This window comes from Zootermopsis nevadensis, unplaced genomic scaffold (genome assembly GCF_977971745.1).
Source record: "Zootermopsis nevadensis isolate Lab colony 2312 unplaced genomic scaffold, Znev_1.0 Znev_ptg000010l, whole genome shotgun sequence".
In the NCBI taxonomy this organism is placed as follows: Eukaryota; Metazoa; Arthropoda; class Insecta; order Blattodea; family Termopsidae; genus Zootermopsis; species Zootermopsis nevadensis.
In genome coordinates, this window is record NW_028259142.1 from 16431538 (window position 1) to 16451152 (window position 19615).

The following is a 19615-nucleotide window of genomic DNA, read 5'->3' on the forward strand; positions in this document are numbered from 1 at the left end:
AAATAAAGTGTGACTTTAATTACAGCGTCTATGTATAGGACCAAGGCTACTCGGTACAGAACTGACATACACTTTTTGTTGATCATTGAATAGTAAAAATACGTTTCGATGGTACATGTTCTGTTGTTTGAGTGGACTACATGAAGGATGGTTGCGTCTGACAACTGATTTGTTTGAAAATGTTAAAACATACGAGCGAGTTGGTTAAACATCGTTCTTTCTAGATACATAATTGTGTATATTTAAATTGCGTTTAGACTAGGTAAGAATGTGGGCAAGTAAATGTTATCAGTATCGGAATTTAGCCTGTTTTTTTTTTTAAGGAAACACTCCTATTCATGCCTGTCCTCATTAGAAAACGTTTGAACAGATATACGGATTTTCATCAAATTTGGTTTGATCACACGTAGAATTTGTATATTACCCCGTCAGAGCTAGATTAATGTAAGAAAAATGCGTTTAATGTTGAGTAAAGATAGGTTTTTCATTAATCCCGTACGAAAAGTAGAGGGTTATTTGGTGTACTTTCTAGGAAATGTAATTAGCACATTTGTTGACTTATACTACTTTAGCTCCGATCAGGTCGTGTAGTGATCACTATTGACAATGTCACCGTACAGTATGGTACTGGTAATGGTTATTCGAAAAATACATATATAAAATTAAACCCTTTCCTTGCTAAGCACAAGTTATCTCGCTTGAGGACACTGGCCTTCGCGCCAGCTGAGTAAGTATCAACTTTTCAGTGAAGAGCCTCCACCTTGACGTTGATTACTTAGAAAACATTCCCATATTCCGTGTATAAACAGAATGAATACAGATCACTTGGTAGGACATGAGATGCGATGTGGTGGGCCTGGTATCCGTTAAACGGCGTGTGTTTCGGATTACCACAGCAGGGGTTGTAAGCCGACACTAACAACAGAAAACCATTAACAGATTGGTACCCTAAGTTTATCATCACTTCACGTTCAAAACTGAGGGGATTTCGTATTATGTTTGAAGTGAGTGCATACTAATAAAATCTTCCCGGGCTATCAGCCGTGTCATTTCGTTAAAATTCTAAGTTTCAGGGACAGACTCCGTCCCCATCATCAGGATTTCATATAATCGTTAATTCAGATCGCCTCATATATATATATCCGTCCAACGCCCAGGTGTTATCAGGACTATTTTATTATGCATTTAAATAAAATTAACTACAGTTGATTTCTTGTGTTGATGTTTGAGACGGGTTGGCTGCACGGTTGGGTCATTGGATGTACGTACATATATACATACATTACTAGGGTAATGTACGTGATGAAACGTGGGAGTTAAAAGTTTCGTATATCATACGAGGTGCGATCGGAAAGTTTCAAGACTGAGGGCGAACCGGATGTAGTACGAGCTTCTGCCGCTAGGGGGTGCGGCCTACATTCATAGTGAATCAGTGTGCCAGCCGGCATAATCGAATTAGCATTTGTTTCTTAGTTACGGGCGTTTTGGTAGTGCATTACACCGACCCTCCTGCGATTTCGGAATGGCGGATTTTCATGAACAAATCAAATTTTGCCAAAGACTCGCCAAAACGGCTACGGAAACCTATGAAATGCTAAAGCAAGCATTTGGGGAGTCCGCAATGGGTCGTGCACAAACATTTGTGTGGCATTCACGTTTTAAAAATGGCCGAACCTCTGTCGATGATGACGAGCGTTCTGGACGACCATCTTCGAGCACAACGCCCGAAAATGTTACGAAGATTCGGCAGGCCATTCACGAAGATCGACGTCGTACCATCAACGACTTGTGCGACATTGTTGGGATAGGCTATGGGACCTGTCAGCTGATTCTAAAGGAAGAACTCCACATGCGACGCATCCTGTCTGAGGACCAGAAGCAGAATCGACTTCTCGTTTGTCAGGAGCTCAAAGATCTTGCAAGAACCGACCCCAACTTTCCTTTCTAAGCTCCGTGTGACTTCTTCCTCTTCCCAAAGATGAAAATTCAGCTAAAGGGAAGGAGATTTGAGACGATAGAAGAGATTCAGGCAGAATCGCAGATGGTGCTTGACAGGCTGACAAAGAAAGAATTCCAGGGATGCTTCCCGGCTTGGCAGCGGCGCTGGGATCGTTGTGTTCACTCTCAGGGGAACTACTTCGAGGGTGATGGATGAATTTAATACCTGAGATAAGTGTACGGGTTTTTATACGCGCAGTCTGGAAACTTTCCGATCGCACCTCGTAAGTGTACCTACCAGCGTCTTTATGAAATAGTTTCTAGATCTTGGCAACTATAAACTTGGCTGCGGTGCGAAAATTTGAGAAGTTTTACTCAAGGCGATATCGCAGAATATTAATCAGAGTTGTATACATGAAATGATCACGAATTGTTAACTTACCGTTATCATTGGCCTCGCCAAATAATGTTTTGAAAAATTTGAAGAACTGGTCGTAATAACGTCTCCCCCCCCCCCCCCCCCCCAAAAAAAAAAAATTGTATGGTAATCACTTTGTTTTCACTTAAACATGCCATATTGGTGATTTTGACAATTTGTTCCAACTGATTTATTCGATTTATCGTTGTTTCTTTCAGTACATTCTAATGTCCGAAACAAAATAACGAACATGAACTAAAGAGATGACTCACTGGAATCTTAGTCCCGCTTAAGAGCGACTTCTGCCTCGGTAACTCTCATCTCTAATGTTTCTGAATCAATAGCGATGCGCTGGGTATAGATAGATCAGGTGAGATTAGAAATTCTTTGGTATTTGGTGAAATGTAGGATAATTTACGTTAAATGTCACCAGTGAACTGTACCCTTTCCACTGTCCATGGGTATAGTCAGAAGCCTCGTTCATTGGAAAATGTGTGCTTCAATGTACATTTCATCAATTCGCCCATAAGACATGAAAAATAACTCTTGTGTATGTGTGTGTGAACACCACGTCACTGCAACTGAGTGAAAATATGACCATTGGGATTAATGAGGTGCTTGTTGGAACACCCCCACCCCCCCTACGCGGCCCTGCTCAAACAATTGCCGCTTGTGCGTATGTAGGTACGAAATGGTTTCGAGCTGTACATTTCCCTCTGTGTTTTATCGTCGCTGGTAACACAGGGTTTGTGTGAAAAAACGAGGAGCTGTACAAAATCAACTACTTCGATTGGTATTGATTGATTTATTTACACTCGTATCTTAGGTTTTAACCCATTAGCAAATGTTTTATTTAATTTTCTATAGGCAATTTACTTTCATGGAATCGGACCGAATTCCATAGCCGAAAGCTGTGTGCCGTGGAAAAGGAGAGATATTGGTATAGGTCTCCCTCCGATATCAAAACTTATTATCCCCAAATTCAAATATCAACTCCTCTGTCCCTCTTAGAGTTTGTAGGACCATGAAAAAATACTGATAGCACATATTCCTATAATTTTGAGCCAGCAAACGACAGATTAATCTCCTCGATTCATGCACATTTATAGTCTCTTTTCATGAAGGTTTTTCGTTTAATTTTATGTTGTTTCATAACGGTGTTCGATGCAGATAATTATCCGCACTTGAAGTAGCAGCCCCCGTTGTTCTCGTCCCTAAATTTGTCTGCCTGTCCGTTTTTTTATTCTCAAAAACCCACACCATGGTGCGGGGTCATACTTGATTAGTTGATATTTTATTGATGGTTAAGAAATCCCGAGCTTTTATAGGTCCCAAAGTTGTATTATTGCATTCAGAATAGCAGGCCTTTCGGCACTTAAGGTCCGTGATACGAGGCTCGTCCACAAAGTAAGTTTCCCTGGGGCCGTTTACAGAAACAAAACACAATTTCATGGAAATATTTATTGCAACAGATACAGCAAGTGTCCAGCTATTTTCAACATATTCACCACCGGAATTGAGACATTTGTCATACCGTGGGACAAACTTTTGAATACCTGTGTCGTAGAAGTCTGCCGCCTGGGATTGGAACCACTGTGTGACAACCATCTCCGCCTCTCTGTCATTCTCAAAACGCTGACGCTGACCGGACAGGAATTTCTTGAGGTGTAGGAAAAGATGGAAATCACTGGGAGCGAGGTCCGGGCTGTAGGGTGAATGATTAAACACCTCCCAGCTGAACTCCTGCAGGAGACTTGCTGTCCGTCGAGCCGTGTGCGGCCTAGCGTTATCACTGACCGCACTTCACAGTCGGCGGGAGCTGGAATAAGAACCTCCATCTTCAACAGCTGCAACGATGCTAATGTGAGAACGTGGGAAGTGCCGTTAGTGCATGCGCCATGCTACGTCATTGCTCTATCACGTACGCACAGTCGCTTCGCGCAATATAAGGTTTGCTAGCTGTGGGACGAGTGGGAAACTTACTTTGTGGACACTCCTCGTATTACCATCCTCCATCTGCGTCATGGTCCCCGAAATTATATATATATATATTTCGTTCTTCAACCAAATGTTGTGTGAATTTCTTTATTCTTGCGTGATAGATTTTGCGTCAATTTATTAAGCGAAAAGTACAAATCATGAATCGAAACCATGCTAGCCGATTCTGGGTATTGCGTCCTGGAACTCGAACGTACGCTATCGATTTCATTCCTTCAGCATTGCATGAGGATCCTTTTCAGGGAAAACTGAAATTTGAACACAAATGGTCGTCGCATTCTAGGCACACAGGCAGTCAAAAAGAACATAGTTGAAGGTCAGATAGTACGTAGGTATATTATCCACTTGGTGCTGTAATATGATCGCGATAGGAACTAGAAACTGATGAGTTTTCTTTCAGGTGCCAGTGAAGCCAGAAGGGTCTGAGGTGGGGAAGTTGGCACATTTTCTGGCCGCCTGCCTATAATACAAACATCTGTTCTCTGTCAAGTACATGTCTACGAGTGATAGACTCTATCAATCAAGACAGATTGGTTCCAGCTTCAGCTACATGAATACGTCTTATAATCAATACATACACAATTTAGTGCGTCGCCAGCTTTACACATACGAGAGGACCTACGTAGGCTGAAAAAGGACCTTCACAAAAGACTCTGTGTCTGTGTGGATCTAAATTTATTCGTCACTTTCAGGACAGTTGCTGCACCAACACCATTAATACGGCTGTGTGAACGTGGGAATTACATGCTTTTACCTTTTTCTTTAAATTGGTTTGTTCGTGACGTGTAGCATACTTTATTTTCCTTTTTAATGCAACTCAGTCTTAAGTTAGAAATCTGTACTCCTCCGCCAGTATTGTCAGGGTGATTAAGTCGAGAAGAATGAGATGGGCTGAGCATGTAGCGCGCATGGATGGGACAAGAGGTGTGCACCGGGTACTGGTTGGGAAGCCTGAGGGGAAGAGACCGCTGGGGAGACCTAGACATAGATGGGAGGATAATCTCAGGCGGGATCTGTGGGAGATTGAGTTGAATGAGACTGGATTTTTTTGGCCCAGGACAGGGTCCGGTGGAGGGCTTTGGTTAATTCGGTGATGAACCTTCGGGTTCTGTAAGCCATCTAGTTAGTTAGTTAGCTCAGTCTTAAGTGATTGTATGTCCGTATTATTTTGCGTTACTTAGTCACGAAGATAATTTTTCCAAGTCTTTGGTCCATTTACTGATATTTTGTGGTAGTACGTGGTCAGTGTTCGTGATGCCATAAAGAAGATGAACGAAAATTAAGCGGAAGTGATAAAGAAGAACACAGGAGTCCACAGATGAGTTATGAAACCGACACTTAGTGCACAGTGGCGTAATATGACACAGACCGAATCGACCGGAGTAAAATCTGTGATTTCTAAAATTGAATTTTTTGTATTAGACGTAAGGGAGACGCATTGAAGATCGAATCCTATTGAGACTCATTGGGCTTGGAGAAAAAAGTTTCTGATAAAAATATATATGCTTCTATTACTTCTCTTCTCTCTGCTCTTCCTTTCACGCATGAAGTGACGCTGATATTGGTACAGTAAGAAGCGACATTTGAAGACAGCGATCTTTTTTATTCCGTGAGTGATCATCTATATTGTCTGGTTGTTAACGGTACCGGATGTTAATTCTACTGAAACATGTTAGGTGTGAGCGTTTAGGAGTTCCTGTATCCAAGAGCACAAGTCAAAGAGGTCAGTACACCACTGTCCTTAAGGTTTTCAGAGTGCTTACTTCTATTACACGTTAGTGAGCTGCTCTTTGTGGTTATCTGGAGGAATTTCGGAAACCGCGAATCAGTTGTTATTAGCCGCGTTTAACACGGCCGCAAGGAACGCTCAGTTAGCTTGCTGTACCACGTCGACGCCTCTACACGATCGCGTCCGTACCTAATTGTGATTAAATTTTGGGTTTTCGTGATCGAGGGACAACCAGTAGTTGATTAAGTCTCTAAAGTGGGTGTGTACGCAGTTAAATTCGTGAAAGGCAAGAAATTGTTTCAGAAGTCTCTATAAATTAAATTGTTTAGATTGTCCATTGAAGTGCATTGGACAAACAGGTCGCACGTTTAAAACTAGATCGTGGGAGCATAGTCAGGTCACACGGAACACATACCATGGAAATTGTGGGGGGGAAAACCGAAAAGGAGAAGTTCTTAAATAGCTTAGAAAGATATGTATTCCGAATCAGATACATATAGACCAGGTACATATGAACGACCTTAATATAGACCATAATAATCCTATGTTTGCAGTAATTTATCGGAATTATGCAAATAAATAGCAGAACATTACTACCGCTCTCTCTTCATGTCCCCTCCATTTCACTCAGGAACTTAAGTACGTACACAGGAAACATCACCATGAGCACAGCTCCATTCCAAAACATGACACAGAACCATGAACACGACATGGCGGAGGTAAGATGCCATATAAATAAAAACTTAATTTTACACAAAAGTTACTCTAATGTCGTACAAACATACGGACACATTTGACAACAAGAAGACAACGGATGAACTGTAATAATCCACTGGCACGGAATCAAACATCGCCAGCAATATATTATATATTGTTTGTGGGCATATATATTTTCAAAGATTTTCGAGATATAAGCAAGTCGTTTTATAATGCTGAAACGTGCAGTAACTTAAAAAATGGGCATTTCATAATAATATTTGAGACTTTGTAAAAAGGGGTATACAAGAAGGACGGAGATATTTAAACACGAAGAAAATGTGAATACGTCATAGTATTATAATACAGGATCGATTTCTGATAAATTATTCGCTTACTCGGGAAGATTGTTGTGACTTAAGAGAGGTCTGAAGTAGATCAGTATAGTCACAAGGTTACATTCCAGATGGATGAGTTTCTGTTCCAGGCACGTTCAATATATTTCTGTCAGTCGCGTAACGAGCTGCATTCTCCCTGGAGGTGTAGCGACCAGAGTGTGCAGCCGGCAACGTACCTCCCTCCATCTGGTGCCGCGGTTAAGCATCCGTGAAATTATACTCTCAGTCCTTCTTTATAGAGCTCAGTTCAGTAAATGATTAAATGAAATGTAAAAAGTGTTTGGCGTTGTCCGTCTTTTGAACTGTAATATTTGAAATTTTCGTATACGCCGTTTCTGGAATTTACTCCAGTTCCGTTTCAGGTAATTGGTTGTCATTATACGAAACTGAAAGAATTTTTATTTCAAGTGGCCGTTTCGGTGATCTAGTGGTTAGAATACAAGGCTAGTATTCAGAAGGTCTTTCATTCGACCCCAATCGTCTCTACTGATCTTTAAATATAATATTGTAAAGAAACCTATCAGCTAATCACCCGAATGTGGAAGTAAAGCCGACTGCCTTATCACAACCAGTGGTGCTTAGGCGCAGGGTCGACTTCTTTACAGCATCAAATTAAGAGAATAGTGAGCACGCGTAATAAAGTTAATTGGTACAAATATGTCTTCTGGGATGTCTGTAGTCTAATGTGGTCTGCTATGTAGTCTGGTAGAATTTTACCGGTACCTTGATGATGGAGGTAGTAAGTACCTCCGAAATGTCAGCAAATGTCTACCAGACTATACGGCAGTCATCTTCATATACGTCTTATAGTCCGTAGTTTTACATCGGACTTTTCCGTCATACTGATAGAACACGTTGAATCATGAGGTATGTTTTCCAGAAGTGAGAATAACCTCTGAAATTCCGAGGGAGAGAGACAGAGAGAGAGATAAGCAAATAAAAATAAATAAATATGTGAATAGGCCCACATCTCGGACTGCACCCATATAAATATGTCTGGCGTAGAGCGTAGGCTAGCGCACAGTGTTAAAACTTACCTTGTCTGCGTTCCTTCATCTGGGGATCCCCACTGTGCAGATTGACGGTTTGACATTTCTCAGCAGTGCATAGGCATGGGAATTGATTTTATAATCATTTCAATAAGCAGTTGTTATTTGCTGGTGGACAATGGAGATGGACACAAACCGATAACCACTGAAGATGGGCTATAGGTTACATGAGAGAGGACACGAAAACTACGCGGAAAGAAAGGATGGGCAAAACGGTGGCTTTCGGGCTTCATCGACGTCGATTCTTAATCTTTTCCCTGCTACGCACGAGATGACCCGTTTAAAGCATAGGTCGCAGCTAGTATGTTCTTGTAATTTAGTTGGCCTTCGGTATTGCCAGACAAGCATATCCTGTCATAGCTCAAAAATTAAAAATAAATATTATTTGTGGCTTTTAAACACTGTAAGTCTCGAATTACCATGGAAACAGTACGCTGACAGAAGTTTTATTTTAATAAACACCACTTGTAAAGAATTCGTTAATTGGAGCCCGTGATTTAGCGAACGTGATTATCCTTTGAAGATGGCAACTGCAAAGTTAGCTGAATTACAGTAGGGCCTATTATGTAGACTTTGTTATACTTAAAGTGTGTCCACATAGTGTATTTACGAGTTTGCTGTGATTCTTAGAATAAACAATGATTGTTATTTCCATAAACATCATTAACCAGTTGTTCTTAGTAATAAAGTGTTGTGTTTTCTTTAAGGTATGGACTAAATTTTTAACTTCGGCTTCAAATGGTTAACCTTAATATGTTCTGAATACAAAACGTTATTATTTAAATCAAAATGTATGGAAGTAGTTTCATATTTCTCTTCAAAGTAGCTCCATTTAATTATGAGTGTAATACATTTGTGTTAGAATATTAAGTAATATTCATGGCTTGTGTGTCACAGACGATGACCCTTGTATTTATTTATTTATTGTTGTGTTTTTGCAGGGTTTGGATGACGATGACTCCGCTTCTGTTACAACGGTAAGTGTCCTCTCGTATAATATCAAACAATAGCCCCCACTTGGCTGCCTTTCTGTCTGCGTACATTTGTTTATGGTATTTTATGAACCACAGGAAGGACACTCCATTGTTTACTATTATGACAATTTCTACTGCATTCTTTATATGTGGCATAAGAGTCACTGAAATGTACGTTACTAAACGAAAAAATGGTTGAAGTGTAACAAATTATTTGTATTACTTTTATGGTTGCATATATAAATTTCATTGACCAACAACATGCTTTAAAATGTTAATAATATGTTATTATCACTCGTAGTTTTCTTGCAACGATGCACTTTTAATATTAGAGGACATTAATTAATATTTTAATAATATATTCTCAATATCTGTAAGCTATAATTGCGCAGACAGAATTGTTTGCTGTGAGACATAAGGCAAATCTTTGTTATCTTGAATCTCCTTCCATAAGCATTTGTTTTGTAGTGGTTTTTCTGTCTCATACCCCTCATTATTTACCCAAATCCCTTAAATTCCTCCATGCCGGAAACTAAGCCCGATTGAAGAATGGCAGAAACTTAAGGCCAGAACGTCAGAAACCTGTCCCGTGTTCGAGTCACGGTGAAGGTTGCTGTTGTGTGCTACTCCTTGAGCCTGCGCAAGAGCGACCGCGGAAGAAGGAGGGATATAAGCCGCGATGTACAAATACTACAACAAACATTTTTTCGCTAATAAGCAACACCGCGATACGCAAATACGCGAACGAGTAGGGTCTCATTTATAATATTACTGTTTGTTATGTGGATGCGAAATTTGGCCCCTCACACCGCTCGGAGACCTGGGCGTAGATGGAAAGATAATATTAAACTTGGTCTTATAAAACAATGTGAAAATGCGGACTGGATTTGAATGGATCAAGATAAGGACCACTAATATATTGGGTTTTAATCAAAGTAGTGTTATACATTCAAGGATTTCATGGCGGTAAACCTTCTCACTTGATGTCCTCAGTTCGTATATCGGCTCTTTTAGGCTCCTCGCGCTGTCTGTGCTGCTGTTGATGTAGGTCTCCCAGTACATGTTTTGTAATTGTAATCGACACTACACAACACCGAATAAGACTGTATGAAAACGTAGCATGTTAGTACCGTTATATCAAATCCATTTATTTTCAGTGCAGTGTGTAAGGATTAAGCTATGGCGACTAGACGCCATGTTGCTAATGTAAAGTGTCATATCATGAAGTACATTTGTGTAACACGCACTTCTGTTTACGAGTCGCAGGAAAGTCATGACCTCTGTCCTCAGACCTCACTCATTGGTGGTCTTTTTATCCTTTTTTTTTTAGATTATTGTACAGCGTCATATTTTATCTGGGGTTACTGGGGTTCAAATCCCCGCATTGTATTACCTTTCACAAAGGACAGGGAGGAGAAAACGAGGTATAAAAACTTGTCAAATACCGAACACAAAGAAAAGAGTTTTTTCTCTCTGTTTTATGGGAGTGATTCTAGTACTGGTAGCTTCTCTCGTTCTTCCGTTGTTTATCTTAGGTCCAGACATTTTCCTCAGGACTCTGTTCTCAAATACAATCCATGTTCAGACCACAGTGTCTGGTCTTGGTAGTTAATTTTCTTCGAAGGATTAGAATTCCTCATTTAGAAATTGTTTTCCTTACGTTGTTAACGATAACACGGCCCTGATATTCGTATTGCTTATTTTTTATATCCAGATTGGATTTGCATAAAAATTAGTACGTATCGAACTTCTTTAACCTACGTTTCTGATTTTGTAAAGAGAAACAGAAATGTATCACGATATCCATGGCTTGTTTCTTCCTACCGAGCCATTTGTTGACGTATTTGAACGATAGGTGGTGCGACTTGAATCTCAAGAGGCCACACGAATATTTATAACGTTTTAATTCCCGGCGTAAATTGGGTATTATGGTGAAAGTGTGAACTTCCGAGCCTGGAGCTTTACAAACGCTACTTAATATAGGTTCCCTGAAATGTTTTTGAAAGTAATAAGTCTTCAAACAATACGCAACGTTTGTAAAATTTTGTTTAGTGTAAAACAACATATTAGAAGCGATTCAGGTTAGTTAGAAATGGTGATCCATTGGCGTTTGTTGATGTTAAATTTTGTAAGGAGATAGATCATCATATTACCTTTTTTTCTTGCATTAGAAATATTTGAGGTAATGTTCGTCAAATTCGAGTTAATAATGATCTGTGTAGTGTTGAAATTATGTACAGAAATGGATCACTAAATAAAACAATTATTAACTTGTTGCCTTACCCTTACCGTTTGAAGAAAAATGGGTGTCATAACTTCTTCCTATAATTTTTTATATCCATTTAGACGATCATAAATTCAAAACGAAATAAGACATTCATGAAAAAATTGCAGAGAACACAAATGTTTCTTTCTGCACTCTCTTCCTGGTACTTTTTTTTAGTTTCTCTCTCCAGCTTATTATTATTATTATTAGTTTATTTATCTTTGTTTTTAAATCCTAATGGCGTCTGTAGATGCAATGATGTAGTCAGGAGAAAATTTGTTGCGATAAATTATATTTTAAACTGAGTTATGGAACCGCATCTTTTTCCGTTGTCTTCTCAGTGACTTTTTATAATTTCCGGGTGTTCATCGCGCTTAAAATTTTTGGTTTTCACAGCGGTGAGTATGAAGATTTCTGTCTTCTGGGTTGTTGCGCTGTTGTGTCTGGTCGATGATTACCAACGTTTCGGAGGTCATAATGCCTCCGTCATCAGGGCGTTATTATTTTTAGGACGTAGCCAATTCGCATGACCGGGGCCATTGTCACGCAACAGTGTGAACCGAGGTTATAGTTGAGCAACAATGAGTCGCAGATGACTTAAATGTGTTACTGGATCACATTGATGTTCAACAGCAACCTCGGACGACAGTGCGACAGCGACCTACTTGATTTGGCGTGAAGAACACCTTTGGAATGTCTTCAAGAAAAGCTCTGCACTGACTAACTGAAGACGCAGTTGAGTTTTTAGTAACTCTCTAAAGTTTTTGAAGGTATTATTTATGATCCGCCTTCCTTTTTGAGTCGAAATTGCTGACACGGAGTGAAAGTTTTATTTGCTGAGTCGAATTGTGGAATGCATTTGTGTTCTAGTGTTTTAGCATGAACTTGTGTATTTAAGATTTTATTATAATATTATTTATTCTTCCGTGTAGCCCACTCAACGACGTTTAATATGGTGCATGAAGGTGACAGTCATTCACAATTCAGGCATTCGCAAATAAATCAACCTATCGGAGTTATTTGTGAATGAGTACAATATAATACCAACTCACAAATTAGGCCGCAAAAACTTGAGAGATGTCGTCTTGATATGCCATATTGAATACATTTTTCTGGACTGAAGGATAAATATTATTATCAAATTTGCATTTATTGTTTGATGTGGGTTTATGTCCCGCCTGAAAAAGAATTTTGGCTCCTGCAGCTCGACGCGAAGTCTCGGGAGTGGCTGGTCTTTTCCTCCCAGGCGAACTACCAGGCCCTGGCCAAGCTCGCTGCCGACAATCCTCGTCTCGCCAGGTTCAAGGTAGGAAAGAACTTGTCTCTTCCGTATTCTAGCTGCTCCAAAATGTGATGTTCAAACGAATTATCGTTGAGAATTATCCTCGAAACAGCATTGTCCGGCAATCACGTGTTTGCCAGGTGCGTTGATAGTTGCTTGTGTTGTAGTTAGTTTCGAAGGCGCCAAAGATGTCTGTGTCGATAAAGCTCTTGAAATTTTGAAGTTTTGTAATTACATATTATTTTATTTGACATCGAAATTGCACCCACTTCAGCATTTAAATATTAACCGACATTTCAGTTTCTCGTGTTGACGAGGATGAATACGGTTGTCTTCCGAGTTGTAGCGCCGTGTACTCTGGCAGAAGTTTACCAACGTTAAAGTGTAAACAGTTTTGTTTGTATGCATAATTTTATATTTTACTTTCGGAGGTCCTTGCTGCTTCCATTATCAGGACGCGTATCGCTCTGAATCTAAAAGAATCCACATTTTATTTATGACTGGTTGTAGTGAATAGGCCTACAAGTTAACTTGCTCAAAACATAGCTCAAATTTCCACGATTTGGGCCCCGTTATCAGAAATATTGAATTGATATAGGATTTTTTGGTTAATCTTTGATTTATTAAAATACTTTTTGTATATCATCTCTTTGAACTTTTGGCATTAAATAACCATACTATTTCCGGTTATAAAAGATGCACTTGATATAAAATTCTCTACTCTGATCATGTACCGCTGTGTCGAGGGCAACTCTATTTTTGTTTTAAACCAATATTACTGTTTTATACAAACTTAAGACATAAATGCTTGTTGTTTTATTAAACCGAGCTGACTCTAAATTAAAGTTTACAGGACGTCCGGTGATTACTGTTGCATTGTAATTAACTTAAAAACAGAAACATTTTGAAGATTGTGGTTTAATATGAAGACAGGCCTCTAGAGTTTCAGTACGTGTTTTTTTCGGGGGGGGGGGGGGGGTAATTCTGTGTTCATGAAGCAGTAACTAGTTGAACATGTATTCAATAGCGGCGATTAACCTTGCAGTTAACAGGTGAGAGGAATTGATTGAGGACCGATCGTAAACTTAATTATGTTTTGCACCTGAACTTCAGGAAGAAGGTGCAGGCTCTACAATAAGAACACCTAGATTTGCGGAGTAAGAAGTTAGTCATGCCCAGGAATAAAGTGAAGAATGTTCCCAGCATTCCTCTCTTTAATCTTGACTGAGGCTGTGTGGTCCTCTGAAACGTCGGCAGCACACTGTGACATCACACACAAGCAGGATCAATATTACATCTGACAGCTTATCCCCCAAAATGTTACCCTATGAAGCAATCGCAGCGTGAAAAGAATTGCTCGCCTTCATTCAATGTGTGGTTGTTCTTCTCCAGTTCCCATGCACATCCTTATGGAGTGGTGCTTAGGCGTTGGGACAACTCCATATTCACTTAGTACTTAAATGATGATAACTCAGTCGTACAAGTTCGACTGAGGTTTCGTTCCCGACAGGGCAGAATTTTTCTCTCCACCACAAAGTTCTGATGACAGAGGCAGCAAGCATCTTTGAAACGTCGGTAAACGTCTACCAGACCAACACGGCGCAACAACTCAGAAGACAGCCATCTTCACATTCTCAGTCGTGAGAACCTCAAATCTCTTATCCTTTCAGAAGTCCGTAATTTGTACCATTTGAACGCGGTGCTGTAAGCATAATGCTAATTAATATCCAGGTTAATTTCAGCGTAGAGTCGATCACTGATACTACCTTCATTACCTTCCGTTCTGTACACGGATATGAAGATTGTATTTTGAGGCTTTTCGAAGTTTGGTAGGTGATTTTAATCGTGTGAGTTTGACCCAAGGGTTGGGCGGGGTTTACTTTACTAAAGCACCGCTTTTGATATAACATTGTATGCATGGGTATAAGGCGACCCCTGTCTACAATAACAGACCTCAGAGGATCACGTATAGGTTATGTTTTGTTGGTACTGGGTAGTGGTGGAGTGGAGTGAGGTGAGGTGGTGGTGGTGGCTCAATTGATGAATATGCAGTGGCATCACTGAGCGCCTGCCGAGTTTGTTAGTTAGAGACACCAATTACCCAGTTGGTGATTAAATCAACACCCGGGTTAATCAGCTTCAGTAACCGGTGAGTGGGGAAGGGGGATATTCTGCGTTGTGAACAAACCGCCCCCACGGGAGCTGGGCTCGTTTTCGTGTCATGCCCGGATCACTTTAATTAATATCACTCCGCCAGCGAGAGGCGGTCTATCCCTGTATCAATACATGCGCGACGCTACGCTAATGGAATATTTATACATTTTAAATTCTATGCGACTTTTTATGTTGTTTTCGAAATGAAAAGGATAAGTTTTCGGGGGTGGGGGGTTAAGAGAGCGTCATTCGTTGTTTAAGCTAAGTACTTCAGTCTGCATGACGAGGTTAGTAAAGTAAAGTTTGTCCCGCTACGTGCCGTAAAGGCGCTTGGGGGGAGTGGAGGTATAGCTCCTCCCTTTCTTGACCTCGGCACTAGATGGGGGTGAGTGGTCAGCATCACGCCCCGGCCGGCTTTACCCCCGGGAAAGGACCCCGGTATCCATTGTAGAGGAGGCTGGGTGGACCCCAGAGCCGGTCTGGACGCTGAGGCTAGAGGAAAAATCCTCTACCTCCGTCGGGGATCGAACCCCTGCCGTCCAGCCCGTAGCTACTCACTATACTGACTGAGCTATCCCGGCTCATATAGCGAGGTTAGTAAGAACTCTAAATTAAACCTATTAAAAAGCGTGTCTTTTGTGAGAACTGTTGATGTTGAAGCGCCTGTACTGTGTGTTGCGTCGTCCCCTTCATCGTGTGTATTTGTGTGATTCCTGATTGGTGTTCGTAATGTCTTACATACTGAATTAAAAAGAAATGTCTAATTTTTTATAAATATATGAAACCGAAATATGATTATTACTATTATTATTTTTGTTATTGTTACGGAATTTTTCATATTATCGTAAACTTTTCAGAATTATTGCGAGTATAAAGGCAGTTAAACTGGATTGGTTAAAACTGTCGATGGTAATTTGAGAACCCAGCAAAAGTACTTTTGGAAATATATATCTAAATGTAAAAGGAAAGTCTACTATCAAAATTGAAGTATAGAAAACTGTTATGTAACCCCAAGTTATTGTAGAAGCCTTTGCAGACCATTTTCCTTTGTTCTCCCTCTTCTGTTAACAGAACAGTTCTTCGTTTTTTCTGATTTTGTGAATATTTCACATGTTTATGATTCATTTGTTTAGAAAATGTTTCGGACCAGATGAAATTCCTAATTTTATAATAAAATGCTCTTCTAAAATATTTACTCCTTTTCTTTTACATCACATTTTCGGTGTTGAGATTGTTTAGATGTGTTTAGTTAAGGCGTGTTTTCGTTTGTTTGTGTTAAGTGTGTGTATTTATTAGTATTTCCGTTTGCTGTTGGCAGACACTCTGGTAAATGGATTAATTTAATTACAGTTGAGCTCGTTAGTAGCAGGACAGTTTTAAATTATTCTCCTTTTATGCGATAGTAGTGAAAACAGTTGAGGTATTCCTGCTTTCATACCCCACGCATTTAAGGTGTATGGGGAGTGGCGATAACTGCTACAGGCATTCTTTACTTTTCTGGAAGAAGATGGATGGTAAGCCTCACACTCACATTCGTTGTTCCCGGAAAAATAGTTCCCGATTCCCATTGGATAGGAAACGGAGTGGACGACAGAGTCGGTCTGGACGAAGTGATGGCATGAGAAAGCCGCTGTTTCTGCCAGGAATCAAACCGCGATTCTCCAGCCTGAAGCCAGTCACTGTACTACCTGATTTATGCTGGCTCACATTGACATTGTGTGTCTTTCAGGAGGTCGTAAACATTTACTTATATTAGAGTAGGCAAGAGTTAATTCACTTTGCAGATGCTGTGCGTAAGTTAGGTTTGCTAATTTTTTTATTTGGAATGCCTCTTGTTTTAGAAACAAATTTTTCACATATACGTAGGTCTGCTTCCAGTCATAGAGCGCTGTTTTCCTTGTCGTAGAGTGTTCAAATGCTGTAGGGAAATTCCTAATATTTTTACTCTGCAGAGCTGTGGTCTAAAGTCATAGGCACCGATTATAATTTAGCAAAACAGATGACCATTTAAACTGATATACGGCATTCCCCTATTTTAAAGGAAATTAGGATTTCGCGGCTCGAAAAATTACGATGCATGAGTCATAAATTGCACATGATATAAACAATGTTTAGTTATCACAATACTGATAATGTTATTAGCAGTTGAGTTCGTCTCGGGAGCGTGATGAAGGTCTTCGAATGCTTGCTCTGTGCTTTCTTGCGTGCGTGGGTAGCTACTAACGAGTTCAACTGTAATTAAATTTAAAAAATAAAAATGAAGTAGGATTAACAGTAATTTCCACCATTGGATATCAAAGTACAAACTGGCTCGAGCTCTGTAATGGTTGTATAACCCCGATTTTATATTATTCTGAATATAACGGCAAAGATTTTTGTTTTGTGCTGCAAGGAACGAATATTTTTCTTCCTCCTTCTTGTGCATCGGCGTTGTCTGACGTCAGCTTCACTTTTCCGTTCTATTGGAATTCTTTTCCCTTCGTTCAGGGGACTCCAATTGAGTACAACTAGCGTGTAACTGAATGATAAGGGCCTTTCCTACTTTTATTCCCTTCTCGCTGTCTATCCTTCGTTCTGTATCATTCTTTTCTCCTTCCATTCCTTTCCGACTTTCTTTACTAGTGTTTATCTTTCGTTCCTCTTTTCTTTGTTTCTATAACTTTTTGTACTTTCCTTCCTTCTGTCTTGTTTTGTTGTTTCTTTCTCTCATTCCTCCCGCACCCTGTTCTTTTCATCCTGTTCTTTTTTCCTATCATTTCATTTCTTTCTCTCCTCGTTCCTTTCTGAATTTCTCTCGTCCTCTGAATTATTTATATTTTTCTTTATATTTTGTTTTAACTTTGATTATATATTTTTCATTTCTTGCCAGCATTCCATTAAATGTCTTTTGAACAGTCAGACTTGATTCTTTAACATTTGTACCAGTAGTGTTTCTTCTTAGATGAATTCCAAAATGAACGAAGCGTTTATTAGAATTTACGTACAACAGTTAATAAATATTCCATGTCGACTTTGGCCACCCCTGTAATTGACTCCGAGGTGGATTTTGGTGTTCATTATAATGGGGAGGTCTCTCTGGGACTGCGGGACAGGTGGACAAGATATGGGACGGTTCCTTTCTGGCTTATATGAAATATGATTAGCCTCTTGAAGTTAAAACTGGTAAGCAAATAGGCACGCAGTGAATTTAGTGGAGTCCCGTAGATTAAGTTTTACATTGTTTAAAGTTGTTACTGCCTGACTACTGGGTAGCAGCCTTCAAATTGCTTGTTTTTGTGGCTGCCTGTCTCATAATATATGTAGAAGCGCACTGTTTCGAATGCTGGTAGATTGTGGGAAGAGTAGAGTATTGGTGTCTAGCAGTAGTAACTGAGACAATTATTTAAATCGTGACTTGTAAATAAGGGGGTTGGGGGTCACGATCTACCTCCACCCCCACTATGCTACATCCCTCCTAAACGCGAACCCATTGTAGTACGAATTTAGTATTAATTCGTTTTGAGTATGCCTATCTATCTCTTTTCTTTTAATTTATGTTTTTAAGCTTACTCTTACATTCCTCCAACGATTTATAATACGACAAATGTTATCTGTTAACGTAAAATATTTGTGTAAAAAACCGTTGTCAGTATTTTGTACGCATACAAGAGCTCCTCAATAAAAGTAAACAGGTTAATAGATTCTGTGTGAAATGTTATCCCGCGGTACCCAGTATATAAACTGTTAGCTAACGACGATATTTAACCCCTTCCATGCTATGAGATAAATTACCCCCTAATTGGATCATAGGACTTCTTGGGATGTATGAAAAGCTCGTGACCTGTCCTCTTGTACTCCCATTTTCGTCCGGAATATAGGTGATTACTAGCTGATTGATTACGTCGAAATTCACACTAACGATTCGCAATAACTTTGTCTACGCATTAATTAATTTTAACGGAAGAATGCCGAGTAAAATGTAGTTTACAGTTGTGATTTAAAATTTTTGGAAGTCGGACGTGTAGAATTTAAGTACTGCCTTTCGGCATAGGATATACAGCACAAGGCTTTGTTAATGCGTAAGCAGCACGACATGATATTTTCTGGTAGAACTGAATTCACCGATTATGGTGACCTTGTAGATAGTGCCCGCTCCTAATCACGCTTGGTCACGTTTAGACAAATTTTTAAATCTTCGTCGTATTTTAACACTTATGGCGACCTCTTGTCACGCCTTTATAGCAGGTCACGCCTAGTCACGCTTTGTCAAGTTTGGTCACGCTTTGTAAATCTTTGTCCCGTTTCGACACATTTGGTGATCCTTTGTCACGACGTCAGCGCAGGTCACGCTTAGTCACGCGTGGTCACTAAGTCACGTTTCTGCACCCTTACGTTATGTTACGTACGGTTCAATAAGTTAGATGAGATTACGACAGGTTAGGTTACGGTAGGTTGGGTAAGGTTAGGTTAGGATTGGTTGCCTTAGGTTAGGTTACGTTTGTGTGGTGGATTTTGTTAGGTTAGGTAACGTTTTGTAAATTTTTATGACGTTTTGACACTTATGGCCACAATTCTTCACGCCTAGTCACGCTTTGTCACGCTTGAGCACTCTTAGTCAAGCTTAAACAGACTGCAAGCTTAAATACTTTATGAACTGATTGCACGGTTGTTTAACGACACGAAGCAGACAGCTGGACAGCGACACGTAAATACGTGGTGCTTTGTCCTTCTCAT

The 19615-nt window shown here is 39.9% G+C and overlaps 1 protein-coding gene across 4 annotated transcripts in view; it reads left to right on the forward strand.

Moving 5' to 3' along the window:
• The window catches only part of LOC110830296 (ankyrin repeat domain family member sosondowah), a 369880-nt gene that overhangs the window by 315992 nt on the left and 34273 nt on the right, over window positions 1-19615 (forward strand). For all 4 annotated transcript variants that reach the window (XM_087346623.1, XM_022065022.2, XM_022065023.2 and 1 more), the window contains 2 exons: window positions 9168-9203; window positions 12671-12772. In XM_087346623.1, the coding sequence (XP_087202749.1) occupies window positions 9168-9203; window positions 12671-12772 (138 nt within the window). The remainder of the gene's footprint in view (window positions 1-9167; window positions 9204-12670; window positions 12773-19615) is intronic.